At 46.8% G+C, this 14894-nt stretch overlaps 1 protein-coding gene across 1 annotated transcript in view; it reads left to right on the plus strand.

Moving 5' to 3' along the window:
* TMEM131 (transmembrane protein 131) overlaps nt 1-14894 on the plus strand; it is a 144038-nt gene that overhangs the window by 120219 nt on the left and 8925 nt on the right. The window contains exons 31-34 of the mRNA XM_023734176.1: nt 1708-1883; nt 5648-5775; nt 12035-12159; nt 12364-12513. Coding sequence (XP_023589944.1) covers nt 1708-1883; nt 5648-5775; nt 12035-12159; nt 12364-12513 — 579 coding nt within the window. The remainder of the gene's footprint in view (nt 1-1707; nt 1884-5647; nt 5776-12034; nt 12160-12363; nt 12514-14894) is intronic.

Consider the following 14894-nt stretch of genomic DNA (forward strand, 5'->3'; position numbering starts at 1 on the left):
TCATTATGGAGGTTTCAGGTTATTGTAACTATAAATTATTTACACAGATGTACTGCCTCCCACCCATTTTATTAGGGAGGTTTCAAGTTGTTAGTGTAAATATAGATTATTTATACAGATGTACCGCCTCTCACCACTGAACCTAACCGTCATAAAATTGTATGTTTGCAGGTGAGAAATTCATTAAATGGGGATTGATCTTGGCCATGTTGGAAGGTTTAAGGTACTCTCAACATGGGCTGTTGAACCCACAGAATCTGAGAAGCCCTGGGTCTCATGGGCTGGAGCTCTGGGTGCTCAGGATGGGACCAGGGCTGTTAAAATTAAACCAGCTCATCCGTCTTCTGCTAAGACAAAGGCCTCTCCATTTTTGAGAGTTCATATCCCAGTTATGCTTTCTAATCTCACAGCCCTTGAAATGAGTGTGGAAAGAAATGATGAAACAGCACTCCCAGAAATCAGTCAGAGCTTTGCATATTCTTTTTCTAGAGCAGGTCAGCAAACTTTTTCTGTAAAGGGCCAGATGCTAAATATTGTGGGCCACAAACTGTCTCTGTCATATTCTTGTTACTTTTTTTCAGCCACTTAAAAACATATAATCATTCTTACCCCACAGGCTGTTACAAAAACAGGCCACAGGTCAGATTTGGCTCCCGGGCGCCAGTGTGCCGACCCCTTTTCTAGATGGGTAGAGTTGAGTCTCTCTGCCCATTCACACTGGCATTCTTGAGATAAGGCACCCTTGTCAGAAGGGTGGATTTTAAAATGACATACAGAATGTGGGAGTTGTGTGCTTTCTGCACCCCTTCCCTGCTGGCTCTCCAGGTGATTTTTGCAGGTGCAATCTGAGGTGCTGGAATCCTGGGATTTTGATGTCGCTCTCTAGGCCTGCTAGAACATGAGCTCCATGGGGGCAGCGATTATCCCCTTGTCCACTGATGTGTTCTCAGCCCATGGACACTGCCTGGGAAATAGGCACGTTCATGCGTGTGCTGCTGGTTGGCTTGCCATTTGTCTAGGTGGTATCTGGATCTTTTAAATTAATAGGCTTTCTGCGGTTCCGTCTTACTCTGTCTACATATATACCGTTCGCATAGTATTATGGGTCAGGCACTGCTCTGAGGGCTTCTTGTAATCCCTCCTGCAACCCCATGAGGTCTCGTCACCACCATGTAAAAGGGAGGCCAGGCTCACACAGCTAGTAGTGGAGGAGGGGAGATTTGGACCCAGCCATCCTGGCTGCACTGCCGGGGCTCTGAGGACCACCCCCTGTCCCCCAGGCAAAGCACATAAGCAGTTCATCACAGGTGTCACCACCAGGCTTCCATCCCCTAACAGACTTGAAAGGATCTGCTGGTTTTCACTCCTGTGACTTCTCAAAACTGCATCACCCTTTGAGGAATATAAAAATATCCTGAGAGACATAGAGGTTTGTCAAACCTCATTGAACTGTACACTAAAATTGGGTGCATTTCATTGTACATAAATTATGCCTCAGCAAAGTAGATTTTAAAAAATATGCTAGTCAGAAAGTCAAACCTGATTTGGAAAGCTTTAGTTAGAAGAGAAAGAAAGTCAAGAAACCTTTATTAATCAGAAAAGAGTCAAGCATCTCCAAAATCTTTTTTTTTTTTTTTTTTGTAATGGCCTTGTTTTCCTAAGCCGTTTAAAAATCAAGAGTTCTTTTCCTTTGATTTCCATCCCTAGGGAAAGGAAAACCTCTCCAACGCAAGGTTAAAACACCTAAAAAGCAAGAAGACAAGGAGAAGAGAGGGAGGGGCAAGGTGCAGGAGGACGAGCTGAAGGACTCCGTGGCGGATGACGACAGCTCCTCCACCACCACCGAGACCTCCAACCCAGACACGGAGCCACTGCTCAGAGAGGTGGGAAGCTGATGTTGACAATGAACGAGAGAGAGCACCAGATGAACTCCTAGCTCATAGATAATGTTTCTAAATACAGATTAATGTTTTCTAGTTAACAGATGGGAGCCCTGGTGGTGCAGTGGTTAAGAGCTCAGCTGCTAACCAAAAGGTGGGCAGTTCAAATCCACCAGCTGCTCCTTGGAAACCCTGTGGGGCAGTACTACTCTGTCCTGCAGGGTCGCTATGGGTGGGAATTGACTCGACAGCCGCAGGTTTTAGCTAACACGTGCACGTGTTCTGAGGCTGAGTTTTCATGGTGCACAGCGGTGCCTGATAGTATCCCAGCTTGGTCACCGTCCTGCAGAAACCACTCACAGCTCTGGCTACCAAAGTCTTCATTTCCCCCACGGAAGAACAGTTGGAAACATGTTAATAAAGTAAAATAGCTAGAAGTTGGAAGCACTGCTTGAAAATTAGGGACTACCTGGAACAGTACCTGCACTCTGGCTCATGAAATTTGTTTCCAAAATACAGGTATCAAAAGAGGATGAGAAGGACTTCTAGTCCATTTTAATTATACTGGGCTTTCCCGACACCTCACTGCCGGCACCTGCTGAAGCAGGGATTCAGAGCAGTCATTGTCCCCGCAGGTCAAGCAGTGACTGTCCTGAGGGCCAGGGAGGAGCCCAGACCTCAGTGGGCACCTGGCCGGGGGGGGCCAGCCCTGCCCCGCACACTTCAGCACCCCGCGGTTCTCAGCTCACGGGGCGGTCTTTAACATCAAATGCTGCAAAATGCCTGGCACACACTAGGCATTAGGTAAACAGAAGGTTATTGATGCTGTGAATATGTCGCAGGCAGAGTTATAAGTGATAGAAAATAGGTGTGATTCTACCTTGGCGTTTTTATTTCTAGACACACGTATTTCAAATTTAAAATGATCCTAGCATACACAGCCTTCAGTGTTGTGGCCCAGGATTTTAGTTTGGACCAGGTTTTCCCTTTCAGCCTAGTGACCTAAGGCGTTATTTCCTTAAGGACGCCCCACAGAGCCGTCTGCAGACGTCAGCTGTCAAATAAAAGGGCCGTGTGACTTGGTTCTCCCATCAGCTGCCCTTCCTTTCCCATTCCCTCGCCTTTGCTGTGGGGCACTGTCTGCCCTGAGCACAGTTCACAGCTGGGTTTGGAGTGCTGTGCTTTATAGATTACTTTTTACATAGGTTACTTCAGAGAAGCAGATTGCCATTCAGTAAGCTGAGCGTGATCTCCACAATTACGTGAATATTATTGTTAAGTGCCGTCGAGTCGGCTCCGACTCATAGCGACCCTGTGGACAACAGAACGAAACACTGCCCTGTCCTGCGACATCCTCACGATCATTGTTATGCTTAAGCCCATTGTTGCAGCCACTGTGTCAATCTATCTCATTGAGGGTCTTCCTCTTTTTCGCCTACCCGCCACTTTACCAAACTTGATGTCCTTCTCCAGGGACTGGTCCTTCTGAGGAATAAGCAGGTGAATATTTTCAGCACCGGCCTACTTCACACCTTTCCCTTACTAACCTTCCTGCGTTCACAGCCTCAGAGCACTCCTCAGTGGCCCCTTCTCTCCATCCGAGCCCATCTGCCAGTGTTCTCTGCACTCTCTGCCATAATCCCTCCTCTCACTTGCTCCCGCTTCTCCTTCCATGACATCTGCATCCTTACAGACACAGCTCGGAACTCGTGTCCTCCGTGATGTCTCCATGCCAGTTCTCCCTCTGATCTCTTTTTATCCCTCCTCAGCCCCCTTGGAGCCCTGGTCGTGCAGTGGTTAAGTGCTCGGCTGCTCACCAAAAGGCCAGCAGTTCAAATCCACCAGCTGCTCCTTGGGGAAGTTCTGCTCTGCCCTGTAGGGTCGCTATGAGTCGGAATCGACCCGATGGCATTGGGTTTGGTTTTTTGGTTTAGTCCTCTTATGTACAGGCCACGTGCTTGTATTTCTTTGTGACTGGTTGTGTGTATTATGTATTTTCTTCCCAACTAGATTATAAACTTGACAGGTCATCTTGTCTTGTATGTCTTCTCCTGATCTGCTCTACCCATTCATTCAGCATTTATTTATTAAGTACCTGAGTGCCTGGCCTTGTGCTGGGTGCTTGGGAAACAACAGTGAACAAAAAACCGTATCTTTGCCCTCACACAGCTCACAGTCTACAAAGTATATGTCAGGTGGTCGGAAACTGCTTCCCGAATAACTCACAATAGCCTGAAAGGTATGTGGGCAGAGGGGGTGTGTTAGCCCTGTCTCTGGGTAGTCACTCTTGACAGTTGAATCGACGGAGCTGGTGTGATACACAAGGACACCATGACCTACTGAAATGCAGGCTGCCTTAATCGCCGTCAACTGCGAGGCTGCACAGCTGTTTAATAGACTAATTACCACATGATTGTAACTCCCCCGGCACCCACAGCTGTTCCCCGTGCTGAGCGCGCCCTTCCCGTCTTCATCGCCCTGGTTAGTCCTCGTGTGTCCTTGAACACAGTGCTGCTCACACTGTCTGTGGTGAAGGACCAGGGTGGTTTTTTTCCCAGTCTGTCACATACATAGTCCTACTGTACATGAGTCATATGCAGCCCACTCTACGTGCACCTCGCCCGGCGAGTTCAACAGGACCTGGACTGACGTACGCCCTGTTCATGAGACAGGTCACTGAGCTCATGCTCAGATGCCACAACAGCGTCAGGTTACTGTAAAAACGTGTAAATGCAGTTTCTGTACTTAACCCGTCATGGACCAGGAATAGCAGTTGGCAGGCCAGTTGATTAGCTCTGCCAGCATTACTGCTCAGCTATCAACATGGTCAAGCTTGGGTGCGGCCTTCTCAGTCCAGGCGCCACGCTCCAGCCAGGCAAGACACACTCTGTGCTCCGGTGGTGGCCAGGGAGTGTTCTTACACCAGGCGTGCATGTCCATCTCTACCTGTCATGGACTTCACCTTGGGGAGGGCCTGGGCCCACTTGGTAACCCCACTGGCCAACACCAAGTAGATGACCAGAAGATATTTGTTGACTGAATGAGTAACTAAGCCCCATCCTGCTGAGGATGAATAGTCATTAACATTAAACTGATCACAATGCGCTTGACAGTCGCAACCTCTTGACAGTCGCAACCTCTTGACAGTCGCAACCTCTTGACAGTCGCAACCTCTTGACAGTGGCAATGGAAGGACCAGCTCTGAACCTGCCTAGCGCCTGCACTGTTTTCTTTCCTCCTATTTTTCTCCTGTTTCAGGATTAGGCACACTGCCCGGAAGCATTTAACTTCGTACTGTACTCTTTGCTAAACTTTTCTTGTATATAAAAGCAAGGTTTTACTCCTTAAATCTAAGAAGCTACCCATTTGCTGCTGCCACCGCCACCACCCACCCTAACCAGGATAGAAGTAGAAATTAAGACGACATTCTTGATAACCCAGACTCCGCAAACATAATCCTAATAAAGAAGGCTGAAAAATTGACAAAACCACAGTAATTAAAGATAGATCCGAAGAAAGGTGTTCGTTATTTTTACACATGGCATGTATATCCAACTCATAGCGACCCTGTAGGACAGAGTAGAACTGCCCCTTAGGATTTCCAAGGAGCCGCTGGTGGATTCAAACTGCTGACCTTTCGGTTAGCAACCGAGTTCTTAACCACTGTGCAACCAGGGCACCTGGTTTTGTGTATTCACCTTCAAATGGAACTACTTTGGTCATTTTTATGAATCCTCCTCAGCAGTGAAGTGTCGTTTTTTTTACAGGATACAGAGAAGCAAAAAGGGAAACAAGCCATGCCTGAGAAACAGGAAAATGAAATGTCTCAAGTGAAGCCGAAAAGCAGGAAACTCTTACATGTCAAGAAAGAAAGCCCAACGGATGTGAAACCCAGGTAAGGAAGAGAAATTAGCGCAGAGAATAAGGTGAATAAAAGAAGTCACTGGTAAAAGCCAAGTAATATTCGCTTGCTTGCTTGCTTGTTTTTTGCAGCAGAAGCCGTGTGCGTGCTGCATCACGGTCCTCTTGGGTCTGGATTTTCTAACAAGGCCTAATGTTCACCGTTGTTGGTTAGAGACAGCCACGTGCTTCCGGATCGGACACGTGGCAGGCAGAGTTAACCCGTTGGGAAATTTTAGGAGGAAAATTTAGGTTGATCATTTGTTCCCCGGCTGAGCACAGAGGTGGCCTTGATGGTTTAGCTACAGGTACTAATGTAACTTTCCGAAAAAAGAGCTTTGTATGTGCTGAATCACTAATCACTAACTGCTTCTGTATCTTAAAACTTGGAAGAGATTATTCTGACCTGAAAATTTTCAGGGCAGGTTTTACCTTTCAGATGTTCCTACCATAAAATGATTTCTGTTCAGTCCCCATGGGATGGGATTCTGGTAGGCCCCAGAGGAAAGGCTTACTGCAAAATGTTTTCCCAAGTAAGTGAACAAATTGAATTATTGTGTTGTTGACTAAGGTTACTTTATTTTCATTAAACCTCGGGTCATCATCTACCTAATAAACCAGTTTTAGTTTTAGCATAGTTGATAGTGCCCTTCCTAGCTCATCGTATAAAACAGACCATCAGTGTGGAAGCCAGCATTTACCTTCTTTAGTGACAAGTGAGCATTGACCCCGTAAATCGGAGGAAATAGGTATAAATTTAGAAGGAAGATAGAGCTTATTTGTCATCATTAGAATTGGCCTTAGATCTGTGGAAGGCCTGTCCTTACTCGTTCTGATTCTGGAAATAATACTTGAGCTTTGACAAAACACCAGTAACCTAGACTCTGTCCCTAGATTACACAGCCTAACTCAGCAGGAACAGTCCAGCTCCAAGGAACCAAAAACCTATAAGACATCAGTGATGGCTGCACTCTGTTTTCACCTTACCCCTGAATGTGTTCTTAACAAAAACACAGCAGGTGACAGGGAACAGCAGTGGAGTATTTGTACCTAAGTTTACTCTTTTGTGCAAATTGTTAGTTTCAGTAATTCAGTCCCACACTTCGTTAACAAATCTGGCACAGTTAGAAGGGATGTCGAACAGAGTCATGGCAAAAGAGAGAAGACAGCCTCTTTTGAAAGCAGAGGTTGGCCATACTGGGACCTCTCCTCAGAAATAAACCTGAAGTGCTAATTGGTATTGATGTTCTGGCACCCCCTTCCCAGGGGGTGAACACTAACCTTGTTTAGTGGCTAGGGATTATTCTTCTAGGCCCTTTTCGGGCTTAGGTGCTTGATCAGATGTCATATGGGGCTAATAAATCCAAATTATGGAAACACCTCGTTTTTACATTTGCAGAGATCTTGTGGGAATAGACAGTCATGCAATAACTCCTATGATCATAAATTTAAAAACATACTCTCCTAAGAGGGGCCTGGTGGCATAGTGGGTAAGAGCTCGGCTGCTAACCACAAGGTCGGCAGTTCAAATCCACCAGCCGCTCTTTGGAAACCCTGTGGAGCAGTTCTGCTCTGTCCTGTAGGGTCACTACGAGTCGGAACTGACTGGACGGTAACAGGTTAGTTGGTTTGGTGTGTGGTTCTGAGAATTAGAAAAACCGTTCCACAGATGACAGTGCCACCAGATTGGCCTTGTTTGTTGGCCCTGATGCCTGAGCTCAGTAGCTGAGAGGTAATGTTTTTATAACAGATAGTACACGGTAATCCTCGCCCTCATCCCTCTTCTACCGACTTGTGTTATGTTCAAACTTTGTTAGGAAATGATAAATTGACCCTGACAAGTCTTTGGAAGGTTTGTGAAAGTCCCCACTTGAGTTCCACTACCTGGAAGGATTTGGGTTCCCTGGTAAACCAGAAGCTAGAGTGGCCAGTTACCTTCCTGCTCAGAAAACCCACTGCCGTCAAGTTGATTCCAACTCATAGCAACTCTATAGGACAGGCTAGAACTGCCCCACAGGGTTTCCGAGGCCATAATCTTTCCAGAAGCAGATTGCCACATCTTTCTCCCTTGGAGCAGCTGATGGGTTCAAACCGCCAACCTTTCAGTTAGCAGCCGAGTGCTTAACCACTGTGCCACTAGGACTCCCCTCCTTACTGCCCACCAAGGGGCAGTGAAGGCTGATAACCTGTGTTCTCTTGATGTGCCGTTAAGTGGTGTGCTCTGAATCGTCTTTTTAAGTGGTCTTTTGTGACTGGAGAAATCCGTGTGCAGCCTTAGCCTCCTCAACTCCTTAATCTAACCTCTGGAGTCTCACTGATCTGGGGGTTTCTGAACTCAGGGATAGAAGTATCGAGAGTCAGAATTCATTAGTGCATCAGTCAAATATGGGGTAAAACTAAGACTGATTTTTCTTTTTTTTTTAATAATCAGAAGTGTTTCCTGTCTGAGTAGATTGACTCCCGGTCTGCCGCTGACTTATGACAGCACGCGCCTTGTGGCTGTCGTTCAGGTAGAGTCAGTGCTGGTTCCAGCATGAGTGACATAGGAAATTACTGTCAGCTCATAACAGGTGCTTTCCGTGTGCTGGTCTTAGTCATCTAGTGCTGCTACAACAGAAATACCACAGGAGGATGGCTTTAACAAAGAGAAATCGATTTCTTCACAGTAAAGTAGGCTAAAAGTCCAAGTTCAAGGCATCAGCTTCAGGGGAGGGCTTTCTCTCTCAGTCAGCCTTCTCATCAGGGTTCCCCCAGACTAGGAGCTTCTCGGCACAGGGACCCTGGCTCCAAAGGACATGCTCTGCTCCTGGCACTGCTTTCTTGATGGGATGACGTCCCCTGTCTCTCTGCTAAGTTCTCTTTTATATCTCAAGAGATTGCCTCAGGACACAATCCAGTCTTGTAGATTGAGTCCTGCCTCACTAACACAACTGCCGTCCATCCTCTCTCATTAACATCATAGAGGCAGGATTTACAACATACAGGAAAATCACACAATACCGGGAATCATGGCCCAGCCACATTGATACACACGTTTCTGGGGGGACATAAGTCAATCCATGACACCATATATCTGAAGGAAACATACATTTTTTAAAAAGATGTATCATTAATAAGACATATTATTACTTTCGTTTGGAAGCTTTATCTGACTGGGAATAAATTTTTATGTTGTATGTCATCCAGAAGGCTATTCTCATATTAATAAAATGTGTGGGCTTAGTTCACATTTACTTCATCAAATATTACTTTTAAAATATTATCAGTGTTATTGGAATGCTGTGTCATGTCATCTCTAGACCAGAAGACTAAGTGAGAAAAGGTTAAAGAATTCCTCTTACAGGTACGCTGACAAAGCCAGAGGAGTGCTTAGACAAGGTCTTTGATTTCACAGCCCCATCCTGTCCCACTCCCAAAAATGAAAAACCGTTTCCTGGGAGTGTGTAGCATGGAGCTGCAATGGCAGAGATCCAGTCTAACCGTTCTTTCCCACATCAGCACCGTAGACCCTTAGAAGCTGTATTTTGGGTGGAAGATGCCGGAAGATGGGGGTTAGATCTCAGGAACTGCACAGGCTTCTGCAGAACCAGGGAGGGCCAGGCAGCCCTTGTTTAAGACACCAGCTCCCCGTCCACCCTTTTCCTGTTTGTTTGATGTGTTTGTAGAACTTAAATGTAACCCTCTAAAGGAAGCCAGGGCAGTTCAGTAGACAGAATCCTCCAACTCTGTGATCGTTTGCTTGCATAGCATGCCGCAGGTCGGGGCTGCAGGTCATGAACCCCCTTATTACAGCTCCTCCAGACCCATCAGCACAGCGGGACCCCTGCTCTGTCCCGGTCACACCCCCAGCCCCTCTCCCCGCTCTCTGTCTCCCTCCTCCCCGGACAGAGCACGCCCGTGTGTGATGGGGTGAAGATAAAGCTGGGCGTCCGGACCCCGTTCCTGTTTCCCCTTTAGCAAGAATCACTTCAGTGGGCTCTTACACATTTTATTCAGAAAATTAAAAAAAGTTTTCTTAATAGAGATCTCCTGGCTTAATTTAGGAAAACATGAATGATCAAAAATAAGACAGGACAGTTGTCTGGCACCTTTTTTCTTAAGAACCAATTAATGTTAAACAGTAGCACAGATTTACACTTTGTATAAACAGACATTCTTCTCCACTTATAAATGACTTACTTAAAAATAACTCACACACACACCACCTCTGCCACCTTCACCACCAGAGAGCTGCCTGTCAGTGTCATGGTGCCCGCTTATTTGGAAAGATGATGTTTTAAAGACCCGGTAAGTCAGAAGTGGGACTGAGCCTTACAGGGCTGTCAGAGCATGGCCTCCCCCGAGCAGTACATTTTTCTCACTTCAGTTTGTTTGCCTGCCTAAAATTCTACTCATTTCTGTTAACAAAGACCCTTTGGGTTTTTTGGTTAGCTCTTTTACTAATTCCAAATATAATAGCTCTTATAGAAAATTTGTGAACTATACAGAAATAAAAGAATGAAAATGTTCATAAATAGCCTCATTTAAAATTATGTCTGAGAGCACACTTGACATGTTATTCTGTTACCTTTATTTTGTTGTCATTTGTTTTGTGGGGGTGTTGGATCCCTGGAAGGTTGAAACCATTCTGACATTTGAAATCTGTTGTAAATTAGTACTTTGGCTTGTCCCTGTCCTAAAACTAGCAGAAGTCGGCTGCTTTGCAGGAATGAGGGTTTGGGTGGCGACGGAAGGAAGATGATGTGGTGCATAAACAACTTGAAGGAGGGGGCTGGGGGAGGCCTGAGCGCCCTGTTAGAGGCAGAAGTGCGCAGAAAGGTGAAAAATGCCCAACGTCCATTTTAGAATATCTCCGTCAGCAGGTAAACTTTGTAGGTTCTTCATGAAAACCAAGCTATCAGCACAGCCTTGGACTGACAGCTTTTCAGCCACTACCAAGTGCATAGGGGAGACTGCTGCTAAGGTTTGGAAGAATTCTTCTCAGCCTTCACCGGAAAATGTCCTTCTTGGACCAGTTAACTTAGCAGAGGCCTTCCCAAGACCATGACTTGGTCTTGCTGGGCATTACAAGAAGCAGCTTTATAAAAACTGTCTTTGTACCCATTTTGTTCGCAATTTTACCTTCTATTAATCATTGACAGTGAATTTCTCTTAGAGATTACCGCAGAAAAACTGCTCCTCTCCAAGCAAATGTTCAGGTTTTCTTCACCGGGCTGTGGAATCTTAAATTGTCCCTTCCGGCTTCCCATTTTGCCTTGGTTGACAGGACGTTCAGAGACAATGAATTGTCGTATTTATACATGTTTATTATCTTAAGCTTACCTCAAAATCTTTTAGAAAGCATGTATGCTCTAAATAAATGAAAAGAGGATTTAAAATTTTTGTCTAGGATTAGTTCAGGAATAAGGAAGAAAATCTATCTCACCCCAAGCCCCTAGACCTTAGGCAAATAGCTCAGTCTTGCAGCCCTGCAGTGAGGTCAGTGGGTTTTTGTAGGTGACCCACGAACTTAGTCCTGGTTCATTTTATAGTTTCTATAAGAAAAATGTGTTCAGACCTTTGAACAACAGCAGAACCTTTGATGTTCTTGAGTCTAAGACCTTTCAGAATCACCATATTCTAGAATCCCACTGGTAGTCTGGATGCTGGGAGAGACTTATCCCCAAGCAAAATGACTGCCCTTACCCCCAAACCCCAAAATGGCAGGTTTGCTCTAAGGTCTTTATACCCGTTGCCTGAGGTAGGTGCTCCGCGCGTTCATTGCCTGAGGTAGGTGCTCCGCGCGTTCATTGCCTGAGGTGGGTGCTCCGCGCGTTCATTGCCTGAGGTAGGTGCTCCGGCGCGTTCATTGCCTGAGGTGGGTGCTCAGGCGCGTTCATTGCCTGAGGTGGGTGCTCCGCGCGTTCATTGCCTGAGGTAGGTGCTCCTGAGCGTTCATTGCCTGAGGTAGGTGCTCAGGCGCGTTCATTGCCTGAGGTAGGTGCTCTGGCACGCTCCATGTTATCAAATAACGGGCTTCATTCAGTTCGTTGTCAGCACTCTGAGGAGCCAGGATTAAATCTGCAAGAGCAGAGTGTCCACCTAGCAGTCTTAGAAATGCTTGGAATGCAAGCAGTCCTAAATCAGGACCATGGTTAGACAACACGGAAGCCAGATCAGTAAAGCAGGCTATTGAAATTGTAATTACAGTACTAATGACTTCTTGCCTCTGCTCCAGAAACAAAGTTGAATTTTCTATCATGATTGTCTTTCAGTTCTTTAGAGCTGCCATATACACCCACATTGGAAGGTAAACAACGTAGAAATCTCCCCACCAAGATTCCTCTTCCGACTACACTGACGAGTGGATCCAAATCACGAAATTCCCAGAAAACAAAAGGTACTCTTATTTTGGTCATACAGATACTTTCATGACTGACTGTACTAATAGTTATTAGATACAAATTATTAGTAATCGGTTAGTAGTTAAAAGTCACAGAAGGCTGAGACTATGTTCTCATTCCCATTAGAAGGTTCATGGAAATACGCCTGAAAGAAAGGAATTATCCTCAGTTCACAACTTCCTTTTCTGATTTTTGTACAGGTACAAATAAGTTACTGGATACCAGGCCACCCGCCCTGGCCAAATTCCTCCCCAACAGTCAAGAACCAGGCAACACTAGTAGCTCAGAGGGTGAGAAAGACTCTCCTCCGCCAGAGTGGGATTGCATGCCCGTTCACAAACCCGGCAGCTGTAAGTATGGTGATTGAGAAAGTGAGGTGCCCCCCACCCCCCGCCCGCCCACCACCGGCCACAGCCCACCCACCCTCTAAGCATGAAAACTCTGCAGGAGGGATATTGCTTTAAAAGGAGACCGAGCATCGGTGGTGTGCTGGAGTCCGTTGTCGAATGGTCTAGCTAACCTGTCGGTAGCTTCAGATCACCAAGGTGGAAGTGTTTACACCGAAGAAGTCAAACAGTGCACGTCGAGGCTTTCTTTCCAGGAAGCCATATACCAGCACACCACTGCCCAGTGTACAAATGGAACCATCTATCTGGAGTAGCTAATCATCCAAAGAATTGTTTGGTTTATAAAGACAGTAGCTCAGCAATCCTTTACCTACCGAGTTTCTCATATACTTTTTCCCACTACTTTTCTTGACCTTGTTTCTCAGATATTATCTGCCGTGAATCAAGACAGTAAGTACAATCTGCTAAAATAAGAGAGAGGTGCTTATGCTAGAAATACTCATGACCTTCATAGAAGACAAGCAGAGACAAGAGCAGGCAAGGTCCTGATTCCAGGGATTGGGGGTCAAGAGAGGTCCAGGCCTTAGGACTGATTTGTCTACACTCAGTGCTATGTGATGGAGCTTACACTTGGCCTGCTTGCACTAAGGGGAAAATGAGCAAAGAAGAAGATCAGAGGTGAAGTCATGAGTGAACAGCAAGATCCTTTAAGGTGAAGGGGTATGGACGTGAAGGAGGGGCAGTTAAAGCACTCAGTAGGTTGAATGAGGGCCAGGAACCTGAAATTCAGGTGAGGTGTGCATTAAATGGCCTTGTTTTACCTTTTCACCTGTGTAAATAGTCTGGGAAGAGAAAACTTGCTGTTAAAAGCCTGTAGCCCCCTATTTGCCATGAGACTTTCTGGCACCTTTTAGTACTGTTTTTGCCTGGAGTGAGGTAAAATCCCACATCCTTGGTCATTCAGGAAACCTAGAGCAAGTCTCTGAGTAGTCGTTTGCCCAGGCTGAATACCAGTGATAAGTACCTTTGGGTTCCTTAGGTCCCCTCAGAGGGTCAGCTGGGCTTCGGCTTCGGCTTCGTCATTTGGGAAGTTCCCCATTAACCACATGCCACTTACACCACCAAAGAGAACTGTTTGCGCATCAGGAATACAGCGTTCCAGGGGACGTTTCATAGGGCTCTTCTGAGGCTCTGCTGGAGTGAGTATCAACAGAAGATCCAGAGCTAGTGTCCCGGGAAAGAAGAAGTGTCAGCCAGACAGCCTTCAAGGCAAGACAGCTGGTGGTGGCAGTGTTGCCCCCGGGCGGCCCCTGAGGTACGTGTCGGTGCCATTCTGGGCTGGAGAGAGAAAGACAGCATCCATCCCCGTGGGCCTGGAGCTCCAGCCTCAGGAGGGGAGAACCGCGGGGAGCGGCCGGCAGATGGTCCAGAGAGGAGAACACGGGAAGAGCACAGTGCGTGGGCCCATCGGCAAGGCTGGCTGAGAACACAGTGCCTCAGGCCCGTGTTTACATCCTGTGTCAAGATGGCTTTGCCCGCTGGACAAGGTGCACTGTTCTTCTCGAAGGCCCACGTCTGCAGAATTGTTTTCTGTTTCTCCAGCCAAGAGATACCTCACACTGGTCCCCAGCCCTGTGGATTGTTCTGTTTTCACCACCGGGCTTACTAGAAAGTTCTAGCAGGGCTCCACTATGTACATAAGGTGTCTGTATGAAGTCAGTAAGCTTCAGACCAGTGCAGTCTGTCACATGCAGCCCTTTTGCCCCACTACCCCCACTTTTCACTCCTTTTCTCCCCCCCTCTTCCCTTTGCTGTTCGTCTTGCTTAGACCTTCTCAGGGCCCCCAAGCACCTGATGGCAGTGCTTAGCTCACGGGTGCTCCCCAAAGGCTAAGCATTTGTCCCACCCCAGACTGTTCCGCCAGGGCTGGCGTTAGTCACAGTGGGCAGCTTTGCAGCCTGTGCATACAGATCTGCCTGTCCCACGTAGCATGGGGCCCTGTACAGTATGGAGTATTGAGAAAATTCTCCTTGAGTAATTTCATAATTTAAGAAAACTAAAAATACACAGGTTATTAAAAGGAGAGGCAGGTAGAAAGCCACAGAGGAGAGATTTAATACTATTTGAGGGAAAAGTTCTCTGATGGCACCCGCCCTGTGCTGTGTCTGCCCCGTCTTCTCTCTACTTCAAGCGTTATTCCAGAGGTCTCTTTCTCACATTTCTTAACTTTCCCGGTTTCATCCCATCAACGTTTACTGAGTGCTTCTGCAGCACTGGGTCTGTGGAACACAACCAGTGGAGGAGAGCTGCCCCAGAGAGGGCACAGCGCACACCGCCCATGAGGGCCGTGCCTGGAGCAGGGGGTCCAGAGAGCACAGCGCACA

This window comes from Trichechus manatus, unplaced genomic scaffold (assembly GCF_000243295.1).
Source record: "Trichechus manatus latirostris isolate Lorelei unplaced genomic scaffold, TriManLat1.0 scaffold00004, whole genome shotgun sequence".
NCBI classification, from domain to species: domain Eukaryota; kingdom Metazoa; phylum Chordata; class Mammalia; order Sirenia; family Trichechidae; genus Trichechus; species Trichechus manatus.